The sequence below is a fragment of the Chelonoidis abingdonii genome, chromosome 14 (genome assembly GCF_003597395.2).
Source record: "Chelonoidis abingdonii isolate Lonesome George chromosome 14, CheloAbing_2.0, whole genome shotgun sequence".
NCBI lineage: Eukaryota > Metazoa > Chordata > Testudines > Testudinidae > Chelonoidis > Chelonoidis abingdonii.
Window position 1 is genome coordinate 38,182,441 of NC_133782.1, and position 14,576 is coordinate 38,197,016.

A 14,576-nucleotide genomic window follows, 5' to 3' on the forward strand; every position below is an offset into this window, starting at 1 on the left:
TATATATGATTGGTCAACTGTTCATGTGTTACGGGAAACCCAAACAAGCGGGTCACTCTGCTTAGCCTGCTTGATGGCCCATTGGACCACACTACACACGACCCATCGGAGGGCGGATACCGCCCGGAGCTACATGGAGCCCAGCAGAACGGCCCATGTGAGGCAAACTCCATTTTGCTGTACGATCTCCACAGTAAGAAACCAAAGAAGCCTTACATGGAAAGCCTATATAGGCATGGAAGCCGACTCCATTTATGTTCATCCGGCTTTACTCCCACCGGGAGCGCGACTTGTACCTGGCTCTGCAAGACGGCTGGCCCTCCCAAGGGGATGTTCCAGAGCTGGACCTCACACCTCAGTTCACTTCAATCACGCTACACCTGACCAAGGAACTGGCCAACTGACATGGCAATTGATCAGTTTAACATTCTAGCTCTCACTCGAGCTTGTTCCCTTTATAATAAACCGTTAGATTTTAGAGTCTAAGGATTCGGCTACAGCGTGATGTGTGGGTAAGATCTGAGTGACCGACACCTTGCGGGCAAAGGGCTAACGAGTTCTACACCGAGCCTGATGCGTCGGGTGCTAGGCGCCCTGGACCGCCCCTGTACGAAGTGTACCTAGGGCCTGTGGGTGGGCCGTCGCTATGCGCGACTCATTGAGGCACGTTTGACTGCCGACACTATCCCGTGTCCACGCGCCGACCCATCTACCACGAACACATCACCGCCACGCCATACTAGAGTGAGCCGATGTGGCTCCACGCACCCACGGGGGGGGGGAAGGAAAACCCTTCAACCCCCCTATAAATCTACATCCCCTGAGTCCCTGAAGCCCACGGATTCTGGATTCCCCTCGCTGAGGGTCACCCTGTCCCCTACCGGCCTGCTTGCTCTGTATCAGACTATGTGTAACCCATGTAGATGAAGCGATGTACCTCAATGCTCCTACTAGTAGGCTTGGACCCCACCACCGTAACACCACGCAGTGGGGACATTACGACTGTATGTACTATATGTTAACGCCATAACCAAATACCAAGCGTCCCTCCAATACGCTGATTGCCCGCCTGATGACTAAATGACTGACAGGCCCAAACTCGTGAGCCATACCTGATTAAATATCTCTAATAAACACATATTGGACCTGGTCTGGGCTTGGCCTTTGGGAACGAGAGAACCTTTTTCTTTACTGGGGTGTGGGTTTCATAACCATTCATCCAGGAACGTTGGGACTGGTGGATACGGGAGACTGGGTGCCTAAGGAAATTGCTGTGTACTTGTGGTTAGCCAGTGGTGGTGCAAACGAAGTCCTTTTGGTCTGGCTTCTGGTTTGGTTTGCCTTAGAGGTGGAGAAACCCCAGCCTAGGGCTGTGACTGCCCTGTTTAAGCAATTGGTCCTGATTTGGCACTCTCAGTTGGGTCCCGCCAGAACCACATCGTCACACCCCTATATCCCCATCCCCCCATTTCCCTGCATACTCAACCCCTCCCCCTTCCCAGGGTGGGGGCACCCCCCTACCTGTTGCCAGAATGGGTGCATGTGTTGCTCTGGCCCCTGGGCGAGGAGATGTGGTTGGGACTGGGTGGGGAAGAAGGGCCTCGGCTGATTGGCTGATGGGAAAGAAAAGTTAGGGTTCATGAACACTTCCCCTCTGAGGCTGGGATTTTTCACTGCTAGATTCTATTCCCACCAAGCTGCATCCTCTTCGCCATCCCTGATGCACTCCCTGTTCACTGCCCTTGTGAACGCTGCTTTCTCTTTAAGGGCGGAGTTTCTCTCTGCTGGAGTTGATTCCTCAAGGAAACCTCCCCTTTAAGAGCAGTGTCTCACTGACGGACTATCACTCATTAAAACTTCCCCTTTAAGAGCAGAGTTCTTCACTGCCAGACTTTGGTCCTCATGAACTTTTCCTTTCACTTTCTCTTAAAGGGGAGTTTCTCAATGTCAAACACAGGGACCTATTCTGCACAGTGGACCTTCCCCTTTAAGGGTGAACTTTCTCACTCCCTGATGCCAAATGTCATCCACACTTTTTCTTCAAGTGGCTCTTAAAGGGGAGTTTCTTAGTATTGGTCTCTGTCCTTCATCCTGTATTAATGGTAGTGAAAAGCTGCCACCTTGTGGTGAAAAGGGGTACCACAAGGGGGGAGTAACATCCCATCTAGGATCTGACCCTCGCCTCCTAGATTGCCCCCTCAGTCCTCCAACCTGCCTCCCCTCTCCCTGGATCTGCCCCATGATACCTGGGGGTCTCAACTGTGATGGGGTTGTCTTGGGGGAGCCAAATTCTCCTTTATTGGGTCCTTCTCCTTCTTTATTCGGTCCTCCCTTGAAAGAGAGGAGAGAATCACATGGATCCTGGATACCCCGTATCACTAGATCCCTACAGATATAATTTACAGGGACCCTTTGCCCAGTACCGGGGTGGGGCATGGGAGCTGTTCATATGGGAACCCCTTTCCCAGTGCAGAGATGGGGCCCCTGTGGCGAAGGGTCCAGGGGCTGGTACTTTGGGAACCCCTCACGCGGCACTGAGATGCAGCCCCTCTGGGGTGGAGCACACAGGCTGCGTAAAGTCACAAAGCAGTACTGCCTGGGGATTGCTCGCCCAGTGTTGACGTGTAGCTAGCCCTGGGCATTAGAGCTAGCACTGACTGCAAGGGGTGGTGCCCCCACCCTGCTCCCTGTGGCACGGCACCCCCGTGATGCCACACTTGGGGGCTGGTGCCAGCGTTGACCGTAAAAGAACATGTGCTCCCCTTGCTGTCCCCTGGGTCTCCCATCTAATCCCCAACCCAGATGTGACCTCACTCAGCAGGCAAATACTGAACCCACCCGAGGGAGGGAGCGATGGCAGACATTTACCTGCCTGGGACCTATGCTGACACTGCAGGGCTGAGGGGTACCAGGTCCTTGCTGATGCTCTGTCTGCTTCACGTTTCTCTGGAGCCCAGCTTCTGAGGGACATAAAGACACCTCCACCAGGTCACTGACAGCTTACAGGGAGCCCGTGTGCCCCTCTTCTCTTCTACCCACTTTCTCTGAACATCCCAGAACCCCTCAGGCAGGGAAATTAGCCACAACAGCCAGCTCAGGAAGTCCCACCACTCTGGAGGCAGGACTTCCTGTATTAGCATGCTGGGAATGGAATTTCCTCTACTGCCACCTGTTTTGGGTGGGACTTCCCGTGTTGACACTGTAGAAGCAGGACTCCCTGTGTTGACATTTCCTGTCCTGCTACACTGGAGGCAGGATTTTCTGTCATGTCACTCTGGAGGCGGGACTTCCTCCGTGGTCACCATTTAGTCTATCCTGCTACACTGGAAACACAACTTCCTGCCCAGTAAGTTGGGAGGCAGGACTTCCCCTAATGCCACCATTTTGGGTGGATCTTCCTGTCCTATGACACTGGAAGCAGCACTTCCTGCCTTGCCACACTGGAGGCGAATCTTCCCTCCCAGCCACCTTTTTGGGTGGGACTTCCTATGTCGCCTCGTGCCACATCAGTGACAGGACTTCTGGGGTTGCCACTTTTGAGGTGGGACTTCCTGCTCTGTTACATCAGAGATGGGAATTCTCACAGTCACAGCCGACATGGAAGTCCATTTATGGACCTGCTGGATGCAGGAATTCCTGCCCTTTTATCTTGGAGTTGGGATTTCCTGTCATGACACCAGAGTAGACTCTCTCGATATCCAGAATTTCATCAGTTGGTGCCTGATGCAGATGGCTTGGCAGGGGGACGGAAACCCAACTCACCCTCTTTTCTGCATGGACGATCCTCATAGCGAAGTGTCTGGCACTGCTCTGAGACCCCGAGGAAAGATGGAGGAGAGGTGTGGAGTTGGGAGCTCTCAGTCGGAGCAGGTGTAGGGACACTGACTGATGGTCTGGACTCATCCCTGGAAGAACTGGCCATCATCATCTGGGGTGACAATTTGGGGGTCAGGTCTGGATAGACAGACAGACAGAGATAGATGGGTGTGTATGGGGATGGGTAGATAGATGGGTGTGTATGGGGATATCTATCCATCCCCATACACACCCATCTATTTATCCATCTATCCCCATACATACCCATCTATCTATCTATCTAGATGGATGGATGGATGGGGTGTACAGGGGATAGCTAGATTAGACAGACAGACAGACGTGTATGGAGATAGTCTGGTTTCTATTATGGTGCAGAACCATCTCCTTATGGCAGCTGGTGAGAATAGCAGGGACTGAATTGCTTAAATCCTGTGTTGGGAGATGGGAGGTTTATCCTCAGCCCCTGGGTCTCGCTTGGAATTGGAGCTATTTCAGCTAGGTGCTGCTACCTAGTGGCCAGCTGTGGCGATGCAGAGGATGAAATCAGAACCACAGCCTGCTGTGCCTTACCAGCACATCCTGCACCTGACGCACAGCCGGCACGATTTTGGACTTGTGGGAAGAAAAAATCTTCTCTGTCTTGTTGCTGCAGTCTGCAGGAGAAAGACATGAGGGGTGAGAGATTCCATTGCAGTACAGAGTCTTGTGGCACCTTATAGACTAACAGACGTTTTGGAGCATGAGCTTTCGTGAGTGAGTACCCACTTTGTCGGATGCATGTAGTGGAAATTTCCAGGGGCTGGTATACATAAGCAAGCAAGAAGCAGGCTAGAGACAACGAGGTTTGTTCAGTCAGGGAGGATGAGGATCTCTTCTAGCAGCTGAGGTTTGAAAACCAAGGGAGGAGAAACTGGTTCTGTAGTTGGCAAGCCATTCACAGTCTTTGTTTAATCCTGAACTGATGGTGTCAAATTTGCAGATGAACTGAAGCTCAGCAGTTTCTCTTTGAAGTCTGGTCCTGAAGTTTTTTTGCTGCAGGATGGCCACCTTAGGTCTGCTATAGTGTGGCCAGGGAGGTTAAAGTGCTCTCCTACAGTTTTTGTTATATTGCCATTCCTGAATCTGATTTGTGATCCATTTATCCTTTTCGTAAGAGACTGTCCAGTTGGCCGATGTACATAGCAGAGGGGCATTTGCTGCATATGACCGGCCGTATATTACATTGCGTGGACGTGCAGGTGAATGATCGGGTGTGTATTTGGCTGATCTGGTTATGTCCGTGTGATGGGTGTTGCTGGTGTAGATACGTGCAGAGTTGGCATCGAGGTTGTTGCTGGATTGGTTCCTGAGCTAGAGCTACTATGTGCGCGTTGCAGTTGTGATGAGATACGTTTCAGGGTTGCAGTTGTCTATGGGCGAGGACTGGCTGCACCCAAGGCCTGTGAAACTGTGGGTATTGCCCGGATGGGGTTGTAGATCCCTTGATGATGCGTTGGAGGCGGTTTTGCTGGGATTGGTATGTGAAGGCCGTGGGAAAGGTTGGTTTCTTCTTGGGTGTTCTTGCGAGTAGGAGGGCTTTGGGTACACGTCCAGCTCTGTTGATCTGTTTCCTTATTTCGTTATGCAAAGAAAAATTGTAGTTTTTGAGAATGCTTGGTGGAGATTTCCACCAAAAAATCTCAGCAAAATTCCTTTAGACAATGACCCACAGTTTCACAGGCCGTGTCGGGGTGGCAGGCCAGTCCTTGCCCATAGACAACCTGCCAACCTGAAACGTATTCCACCAGCCAACCTGCACACTTACCATAGTAACTCTACTCAGGAACCAATCCATGCAACAAACTTCGCTGCCAACTCTGCCCACGTATCTACACCAGCGACAACATCACAGGCCTAGAGAGCAGCCACACCCATCACCGGTTCCACACTTGCACGTTCACCTACGAGTGTAATATACGCCATCATTATGAGGCGAGCGCGAGCTCCCCTCTGCCTATGTAGCATCGGGACCAAATGGACAGTCTCTACGGAAACGGATATAAATGACACAAATCAGATGATCAGGTAATGCAATATACAAAAAACTTGTAGGAGAGACTTCAACCTCCCTGGCCGACAAACTATGAAGGCGAAAGACCTTAGAATGGTGTGGCCAATCATGCTGGACATTTTATGCAAAAAAATCAGGAGGACCATCAGACTTCAATAGAGAAACGGGGGCTTTTCGCTTGAGCTTCTGTTCATCTGACAAATTTGACAACCATCAGTTCAGGATAATACACAGACTGTGAATTGGCTGCCAATTACAAAACCAGTTTCCTCTCCTGGTTTTCACACCTCAGCTGCTAGCAAAGAGATCCTCATGCCTCCCTGATTTGAACTAACCTCATTATCTCTAGCCTGCTTCTTGCTTGCTTATATATACCTGCCCCTGGAAATTTCCACTACATGCATCCGACGAAGTGGGTATTCACCCACGAAAGCTCATGCTCCAAAACGTGTGCTAGTCTACAAGGTGCCACAAGACTCTTTGCTGCTTTTACAGATCTAGACTAACACGGCTACCCCTCTGCAGTACGATGCCGCCTAGTGCTGGGGCATTGGGGCCAGCACAGACTGCCAGGGGAAAGAGTCCCCTATAGAGCCGCTGACCCACTCTGTGCAGCCTGGTACCCCCTACTGAGCCCCTGACCCACTCCCTGCAGCACAGTGCCCCCATCAGCGCTGACTGCATGGGGATGGACTTTACCTTTAAAAGTGGGTCTTTTCAGGCTGTCATTGTGCCAACATCTCTTCATTAACTCTTTCATGTCCTCCAGTCCCTCCACTCCTGTGACCTCCTCCAGCTCCTCCATGCTGGGTCTCTGACCCCGGGGGATGTGCATTCGGAGCAGGGAGCTCATGCATTTTGGGAGGAGATCTGGACCAAGAAGACACGGGGAACATAAGGGTCCTACATAAACATTGCCCCCCTGTGGGGAGTCAGACACATAACAGCTTTGCACAGACACTGCCCCCCTGTGGTGAATCAGAGATATGATTATTAAGACTAAGATAATGTCACAGACGCGGAGACTTCCCTTGACCTCTGTAACATTTTCTGCCCTGGTGCGGGAGCTCCCAGCCAGCCCCACTCTCGCAGCTCCCAGGCCCCAAGCTGGTGGGGAGACCCCGCAGCTGCCCAGCCGCGGTAAGGAGCTGGTGGAACTGCAGCTACCAGCTGCCCAGGGAGAGGGGATACCCCAGGAGCAGAGACACCAACGCTCCTGGGCACATCGGTGGGGGACCCGGGAGCCCCAGCAGCTGTGGGTGCTGAACCCACCTGCCCTTTCTGTCAGGAATATTTTTAGTGAAAATCAGGGACAGGTCATGGGCTGCTGTGAATTTCTGTTTATTTCCCGTGACCTGTCCCTGACTTTTACTATAAATAACCCTGACAAAAACTTAGCCCTAATGATTATTTACTGCAGGGGTCAGGAGTCGGGGAGGTTGTCTGGACTTTACCACGAGCATAAGGGAATTACTGTGAATCGCATTTGATTTCAGGTGCCTAAGGCCATTGAGCTCCCAGCCATGTTTCGTAAAGCATCTCACGGCTGAGGCCCCTAGCCACGCCCCCTCAGAGCTGCTCGGATTTGAACTCCCAGAGGCGGGGCAGAGATTTTCAAATGGGCATAAGTGGGCCTCTTCCCCCACTTTCTATAAGGAGCCTGTAAGAGGCCATCCCTGCCACAAAGACTTTACAGTCAAGAGAGACCAATGAAATCCTGTTTCATGGCTGGGGAAACTGAGGCAACAGACAGCTGAAGTAATTTGCCCCAGGCTGCATAGCTTAGCTGTGGATAGAACCCAGGTGTCCTGGGTCCCATCCTCCCTTGCTCCACTAGGCTCCACTCCTCTCCCAGAGCTGGGGATAGAATCCAGGAGTCCTGGCTCCCAGCCCCCCACTGGACCCCACTGCCCTCCCAGAACTCAGGATAGAAAACAATTAAACACCTGACTCTGAGGGAACAGCGCCCACTACTGAGCCTCCTGCCCCACTCTCTATAGCACGGATTCCCCAGGTGGCACACAAGGGATGTGGGGCCAGCACGGCCTGCACGGGGAGTGCCCCCCACTTTCATGTGAATTTCTTTTGAAATTCTCCAATGGAAAATATCATTTTCCCACTAGCTCTATTATCCACCTACCCATCCAACTTCAGTCCTATCTATCCACCCCATACTCTCCCCACCATCCCTTTCTCTCTAATAAACTATCCTTCCAGCCAGCTGTCTCTAGCCAACTGCCCATCCTTTTTCGCACACCTCCTCTTTTTTATCCCAGCAATACAGGGTTTATGGCAGGGGTCGGCAGCCTTTCAGAAGTGCTGTGCCGAGTCTTCATTTATTCACTCTGATTTAAGGTTCCGTGTGCCAGTCAGACATTTTAATGTTTTTAAAGGTCTCTTTCTAGAAATCTATAATATTGAACTAAACTATTGTTGTACGTAAGTAAATAAGGTTTTAAAAATGTTTAAGCTCCTGTCATAAATGGATAGGTAGGTAAGGGTTAAGTTTCTTTTACCTGAAAAGGGTAACCGAACACCTGACCAGAGGACCAATCAGAGAACGGGATTGTTTAAAGTCAGGGGCGGGAATTTGTATACTCGGGGTCTTTGTTGTTTTCTTAGCTATGAGGAAACAAGTCTTCTTCTAATTCTTTCTCCAGTTCGCATGGGGATGGGATATTGTTCAGACGCAAAGCCACATTCCGACAGCTTTGTGTCTGGAAGGCAGTTTCCGCTGTTAGGTAAGTCCACAGCTTGTGACAATGAAGGGTAAATTGGTTCACTTTGGCCCTGGGTTGATGAGCTTGGATCGACGAAGGATTGGTGGCATACTGGACACTTGTGCTCCCGTTGCTCTCTCCACGCGGTACCTTCTCTCGCCACTCTCAGCTTTTCCCTTTGCTCCCAAGGGGATTTGAGAGGTATTCTGGGCTGGGGTCTTAGGTCCGCTGGGGTGCATGACTTTGACGATGGGTTTATTCGGGGCCGTTGCCTTGATTATGTGCGCCGTTTATTACAGTGATTACATTGTCCAGATAACGGGTTATGGTTGAAGGAAGTCATGGAGACTGGTTTGACGTGGAAGGATAGGGTGTCTGCGGGCTTTTCTTTGTAGGTGGGGTTTTGGGCTTGCCTCGGTTGTAGGGTTTATTGCTGGGTGGCTCCTGGGTTTTCACTCCCCTTACGTAGCTTCTTGCCTCGCCACGGCCATCCATTTGGCTCCCAATCATCCCCCGCCTCCGGTGAGGAGTGTGGGTCATCTGGATGTCCGTTGTTTCCTCAGAGAACACCATCAATAACTGCTCCATGATATGAGGTGGCGCAATCTCTCCAAGGTCTTGACTGGGTTCCTGATATCAGGCGTCGCAATGCTTCCTACGTAGTAGGCGTGGTCGGGAAAGGACCCCTTCTGGTTTCCTCCACTTTTGGTTTCTGAATCGCCGACGGCGTGATCCGGAGGTTATCCCCAGTCTGGATCTGGCTTGGGTTTGAAACAGTTTATAGATGCATTGCATTTGTTCCCTTTGGCAATTTAGCCGCCACATCTGCCAAGGGATCACTGATGTCGTCCCTCAGCTCTGCATGTACTGGTTTTCAGGGATGTCTGTACCAATAAGACCCTTTCGAAATTTCTAAAGGAAGGTCTCCGGGTCACCTGCCTTGTAGTGGGAAATTTCCTTGTGCGGTGGAACAACAACACGGCGGCGGAGGGTTAGGATTTGTTGGGTTCTGTGCTTAGGGCCGTTCTATTCGCAGCTGCTGGTTGAGCCTCTCTTTGTAGTTCTACCTGTCTCTGGCATCGCCTCTGCTTTCTTGTTGTTTCTTTCGTAAATGCCTTTTCTTCTTGTTGTTTTCTTCGTAAAACTGCCTTTTCTTCTTGTTGTTTTCTTTCGTGATCTGCCTCTTTGGCTTTGATCTCTCGGTGAGCTGCTCGCTGGGCATCCTGTTCGGCCTTACTTAGTTCAGCTGTCTCCTATGTTTATTTTCGTTGTCTTGGCTTGGACCGGGCTCTTTCCTTTTTCTGCTCATCCCTTGTTTTCTTTTACTTTTGAAACTCCTGGTTTGTTTTCTTGTGTTGGAGTGCCCTCTGGCGTCCTGTTGCAGAATTGCTGGCTTTCTGCCTGCTAGATTTGTCCTAGCTCTGTTTGTTGGCAATTGAACCAAACAAAGCAGCTACTGTTACTTTACCTGTTGGTTTGCTGGTGGGTACTTAAGTTTCACTTGTTTACAAAAGATCTGTATGGGCCCTTATGACTGGAAAAAAAATTACTTGGCAGCTGCTAGATCAAGGAAAAAAAAACTTTCAGCTCTCTAGCCCTGTAAACCCCTGTTCTTTCCTTAAAGTAAGATGCCAAGAACGGCAGGAGAAAGAAAAAAGAAATTTGCTGTCTGTAAAAACATTCTCTTCCTCCTGGACTGTGTGCTGCTAGCAGCCCTCTGAAAGAAGGCTATTGTTTCCAACCCAATGGACTCTTATGGGTCTCTCTAATGAGCCTACTAAATCGCACTGCTGAACAAGCAGGGAAAGAAAAAAAATTTTTTTTATTTTCTGTCTGCCTTACCCAATCCTTCTGCTGCTAACTGCCTAGCAGGAAAAAATTAAACTGTAGCTATGTCTTGGACTTTATACTTCCAATCCGCTGCACACCATCTTAGGCTTAGGCCGGGTATTACAGGCGATTTGTACCACACTACAGCACAAATCGCTGACCAGCTGACCGACCTGACCAAAAAGCCCAGCCAACTACATTTAATGGACTGTGGGTTCGGAAGCTTACCCAACTGAAGGTGACGCTCACGTTGACCCTGTGCTTAGGGCCCCAGACTTTGACAACCTTCCCTAGTAACACCGATGGCATCTGAGCGGGGGTATCAGAGCAGTTCTATGCAGGAAGGACCGGAATCAGAACTTCCATCCTGTCCCGTGTTCCTCCAGCAAGAAAACTATTCTGAGGAGGAAAGAGGTCCACTGTCAGTCAGTTGTGAAAAGCGAATGCCTTTATGCATTGTGTACGCCTGGAAAGCTACGCCATACGTTAGACGTGACGGGCACGGTTCCAGCTACAAAGCGACCATGTCTGCGCAAATGGCTTCATAAGCCACAGGGGCAACAACAAGAAACTTACTCTCCGTGGAGTCTAGCTCTCAAGATTATTGATTTCGGAATCCGACAAATTTCAGAGCTTCTAACAAATGTAGCTGATGCACTCTTCCTGGGAGAGTTTCCCAGATATTGGTTTTAAAACTTCCTGGACAATGTTAATCTTGTACTTGCATGCTTTTATTTCTATGTGCATTTTTGTATTCCTCTGTTTAGTTTAAAGTTTTAGTAGGAGAAAATCACCTCCAGTGAAAGATTTCTACTGTCGTGATTTGTGGTGGTGTCATAAATGGGATTAGTAGGTAAGGGTTTAAGTTTTCTTTTACCTAAAAGGGTACCGAACACCTGACCAGAGGACCATATCAGAGAACGGGATTGTTTAAAGGTCAGGGCGGGAATTTGTATATCGGGGTCTTTGTTGTTTTTTACTATGAGGGAAACAAGTCTTCTTCTAATTCTCTCCTAATACTCTTACTAAACATCTGTAAGGACCCAGGAACCGCAAAGTAATTCAGCTCCATGATTTCTTTGGGTGTTTATTACCTGATATGTTAATTTGTTGTGGCTGGTTAATTGGGCTATCTTTTAAATTCAGACTGTTTCTTTTATTTTCTTATAAGCAAGAGCCTGTATTGAGTTTCTTATATGCAAGGATGATTGTTTTATATTTTTCTTTCTTTTTCTAGTAAAGTTTTCCTTGTTAACCTTAGTGGAAAGTATCTTTCCTAGGAGGCAAAGGGAAAAGCCAGGCTTTGTGGGCTATTTTCGCTATTTGTGTCCAGGGAAAGAGCAGAGCTACGGGAAGAGACGACGAATTCTCTCTGTTCTCTGGTGGTTACGTCCCTCGTTCCTGAGCTAAGGGGGTGGCAGAGCCTCAGCTGTGGGTATTTATGCATCTCATTGTCCTGAGGGAAGCAGAAAGCTGGTTTCTTCCTTCACCCCGGTTAGCCGCGAGGCAGCCTAGAGAAGGAGGGGGAGGGTTATTGTCCCTGCTTTAGCATCCAAGAGGATTGGGAATCTGGGTGTCCACCAAGGGAGGTGAGGGACACCAGAGGAGAAAGGGGGATCAGGCCCCATAGATTAATTTCCTGATCTCGGTTGGCAGCGAGAATATCCAAGCTGGTAGTGAGCTTGGGGGAGTTTCAGGTAAGCCCCCAAACTTTGGACGCAAAAGTCCAGGTTTGGGACAGGACCAGACTGGTGGACACTAAAGTCCAGGTCTGGGACTGGACGGCTAGATTACCACAGCTCCATTTAAAATTAAATTAAAATGCAGAGCCCCCCGGACCGGTGGCGAGGACCCGGGCATGTGAGTGCCACTGAAAATCAGCTCATGTGCTGCCTTCAGTACACGTACCATAGGTTGCCTGCTTATGGCTTATACCGACACAGGGTATATGGCTATAACAGCTCACTGACCTCTAGTGGACAGATTGAAAACTGCGCTTGTATGAGCCATAAATCCTATACTGCTGGGATCGAAGGGATTCCCCTTCAGCTCAGAGGTGGTGTTTGTTCTGTTTCTTTCCCAGGAAACCTTGAGTAGCCCCTGAATTGCAGGACAAGCTTGGTTCAAAGGAGAGGCATAATTAAAAGATAGGAATAGGACTCACTTGGGTAAGGCTGTTCACCGGTTAACACGGACCAGGTGAGGATGGCATAACTGCAGAGGCAAAAGAGGAGGCAGGTTGGGATCATGGGATAGTAGAGCGCCCCTTACACAGCTCCCTGCAGCACAGCGCCCCTAATGTCGCTATGGGTCATTGTGGTCAGGACTAACTGAAAGGGGAAAGTACCCCCTACTGAACCTCCTGCCCTGCTCCCGGCAGCAGGGCACCCCCTAGTGCCTCACTGGGACATTGGGGTTCCTTTACCTGTATACGTCTGTGGCTGGCGTTGGCTTGTAGTTGATGTCTACGAGGGATTCAGGGGGCATGTACTCCAGGGTACCCCCGTAGTCATCCACATCCTCAGATCTTTCTGTTCCCTGCTTGGTGGTCACTCGCTTGAATTTCGATAGCCCAAAGTCTGCCAGCTGGTGGGGAAGAGAGAAAAGCATAGCTGGGGGGCAGTGAATGGGACACGTGGCCTTTCTCCTCTAGGGGGCGTTGGCTGCAATGCAGCCCCAGGGCAGAGGAGTGGCTGGATCAGTGGGACACGGGGCCTCTCCCCTGTACAAGGTGCCGGCTCTGACTCAGGCTTGGCTGACTAGGAGGGGAGGGGTTTTCTCACCCGGACATGCAGCTCCAAATTCAGCAGGACGTTGCTGGGTTTGAGGTCCAGGTGCAGTAACGGTGGGTGAAGCCCATGCAGGTAATTCATGCCCAGCGCCACCTGGTGCAGGAAGCGGAAGCGCAGGGGCCAGGGGACTGGCTGGACTCTCTCCAGCAAGGTGGCCAGGCTGCCATTCTCCATGTATTCCATGACGATGCCCAACCGGGGGCCAGACTCCCAGCCCTCCTCTTCCTCCTCATAGAGGCCGAAGAGCCGCAGGATGTAGATGAAGCGAGCTTTGTCCATGGCCCGGGCTTCCGCCAGGAGCTCTTCACGGCTGCAGGTATCACTGCAGGCAGGGGGTGGAGAGGTGAACAAAGGATGGGGAAAGTTGAGGGAGGAGGTGAAAAGAAAGAAGGAAGGAGAAAGACAAGGCAGGAGAACGGCGAGATGGAAGGAGGGAATGGGAGGGTGGAGGGACAGAGACTACAGCAGGCAGGAGGAAATGGAGGGATGGAAGGAGAGAGAGTGGAGAGAAGGAGAAAATAGAGATGAAGGACAGGAAGAGAAACTGGGGCCATGCAGGGAAAAGGAAATGGAGGGATGGAAGGATAGAAAGAAGGAATGGAAGGAAGGAAGGAGAAAGGAAAGGGAAGAGGAAGTGGAGGGATGGAAGGATAGAAAGAAGGAATGGAAGGAAGGAAGGAGAAAGGAAAGGGAAGAGGAAGTGGAGGGATGGAAGGACAGAAAGAAGGAATGGAAGGAAGGAAGGAGAAAGGAAAGGGAAGAGGAAGTGGAGGGATGGAAGGAATGGACAGAAGATAATGCTCATTATTCTGTCCGCCAGAACCTGGTATTATATCACTTTATTTTTTCCCCTGGACTTTCCTTTCCTTTGGAATCCTGTTTTTTGAAAAATGAATGATTAAAAAAACAGCAAATACAATAAACTCTGATTCGGAGAAGTCCGGTCAGTATTAAAGTAAAGTCATAAGACAGTCTGCCCCTAGTGCCATTAAACGAATACCCCTCCCCTGTCCCCCTGTGGCCCTACAGGTACAGGCTGGCCTTTCCCCACCCCACCCTCGCTGCCCTAGTGCCCATATACAGGTACCAGCTGGCCCCTCCCCACCCCACCCTCCCCTACCCCCCCCCCTCTGCTGCCCCCCTATGCCTACAGGCACAGCGCCTCCCACCCACCTCGCGCCCCCAGTCCCTATCACACACGCCTCCGCCCCACCTCGCTCCCCCTAGCCCATATAACACGCCCGCCCTCCCCCCCACCCTCGCTCCAGTCACGAGGCCCACTGGACATAGGGACCTTGGGTCCCCTGGTGTAAGGGGCTGTGAAACAGGTTTTAGGGCCCCTGAGGGTAGGAGCCCCGAATGGAAATG

At 50.7% G+C, this 14,576-nt stretch overlaps 1 protein-coding gene and 1 long non-coding RNA gene across 4 annotated transcripts in view; one reads left to right on the top strand and one right to left on the bottom strand.

Moving 5' to 3' along the window:
- The window catches only part of RIPK3 (receptor interacting serine/threonine kinase 3), a 21,740-nt gene extending 8,186 nt beyond the window's left edge, over positions 1-13,554 (bottom strand). For 2 of the 3 annotated variants that reach the window (XR_012657031.1, XM_075072468.1), the window contains exons 1-9: positions 13,200-13,554; positions 12,842-13,002; positions 12,581-12,630; positions 6,566-6,736; positions 4,387-4,469; positions 3,763-3,928; positions 2,869-2,960; positions 2,247-2,331; positions 1,522-1,613 (exon numbers count right to left, since the gene is read on the bottom strand). Coding sequence is in view for 2 of the 3 variants with exons in the window: in XM_075072468.1 (XP_074928569.1) it covers positions 1,522-1,613; positions 2,247-2,331; positions 2,869-2,960; positions 3,763-3,928; positions 4,387-4,469; positions 6,566-6,736; positions 12,581-12,630; positions 12,842-13,002; positions 13,200-13,487 (1,188 nt within the window). In the remaining variant the exon portion in view is untranslated. The remainder of the gene's footprint in view (positions 1-1,521; positions 1,614-2,246; positions 2,332-2,868; positions 2,961-3,762; positions 3,929-4,386; positions 4,470-6,565; positions 6,737-12,580; positions 12,631-12,841; positions 13,003-13,199) is intronic. The other variant, XM_075072469.1, reaches the window with a different exon arrangement.
- LOC142047743 (uncharacterized) overlaps positions 1-14,576 on the top strand; it is a 119,093-nt gene that overhangs the window by 30,855 nt on the left and 73,662 nt on the right. The window lies entirely within an intron of this gene.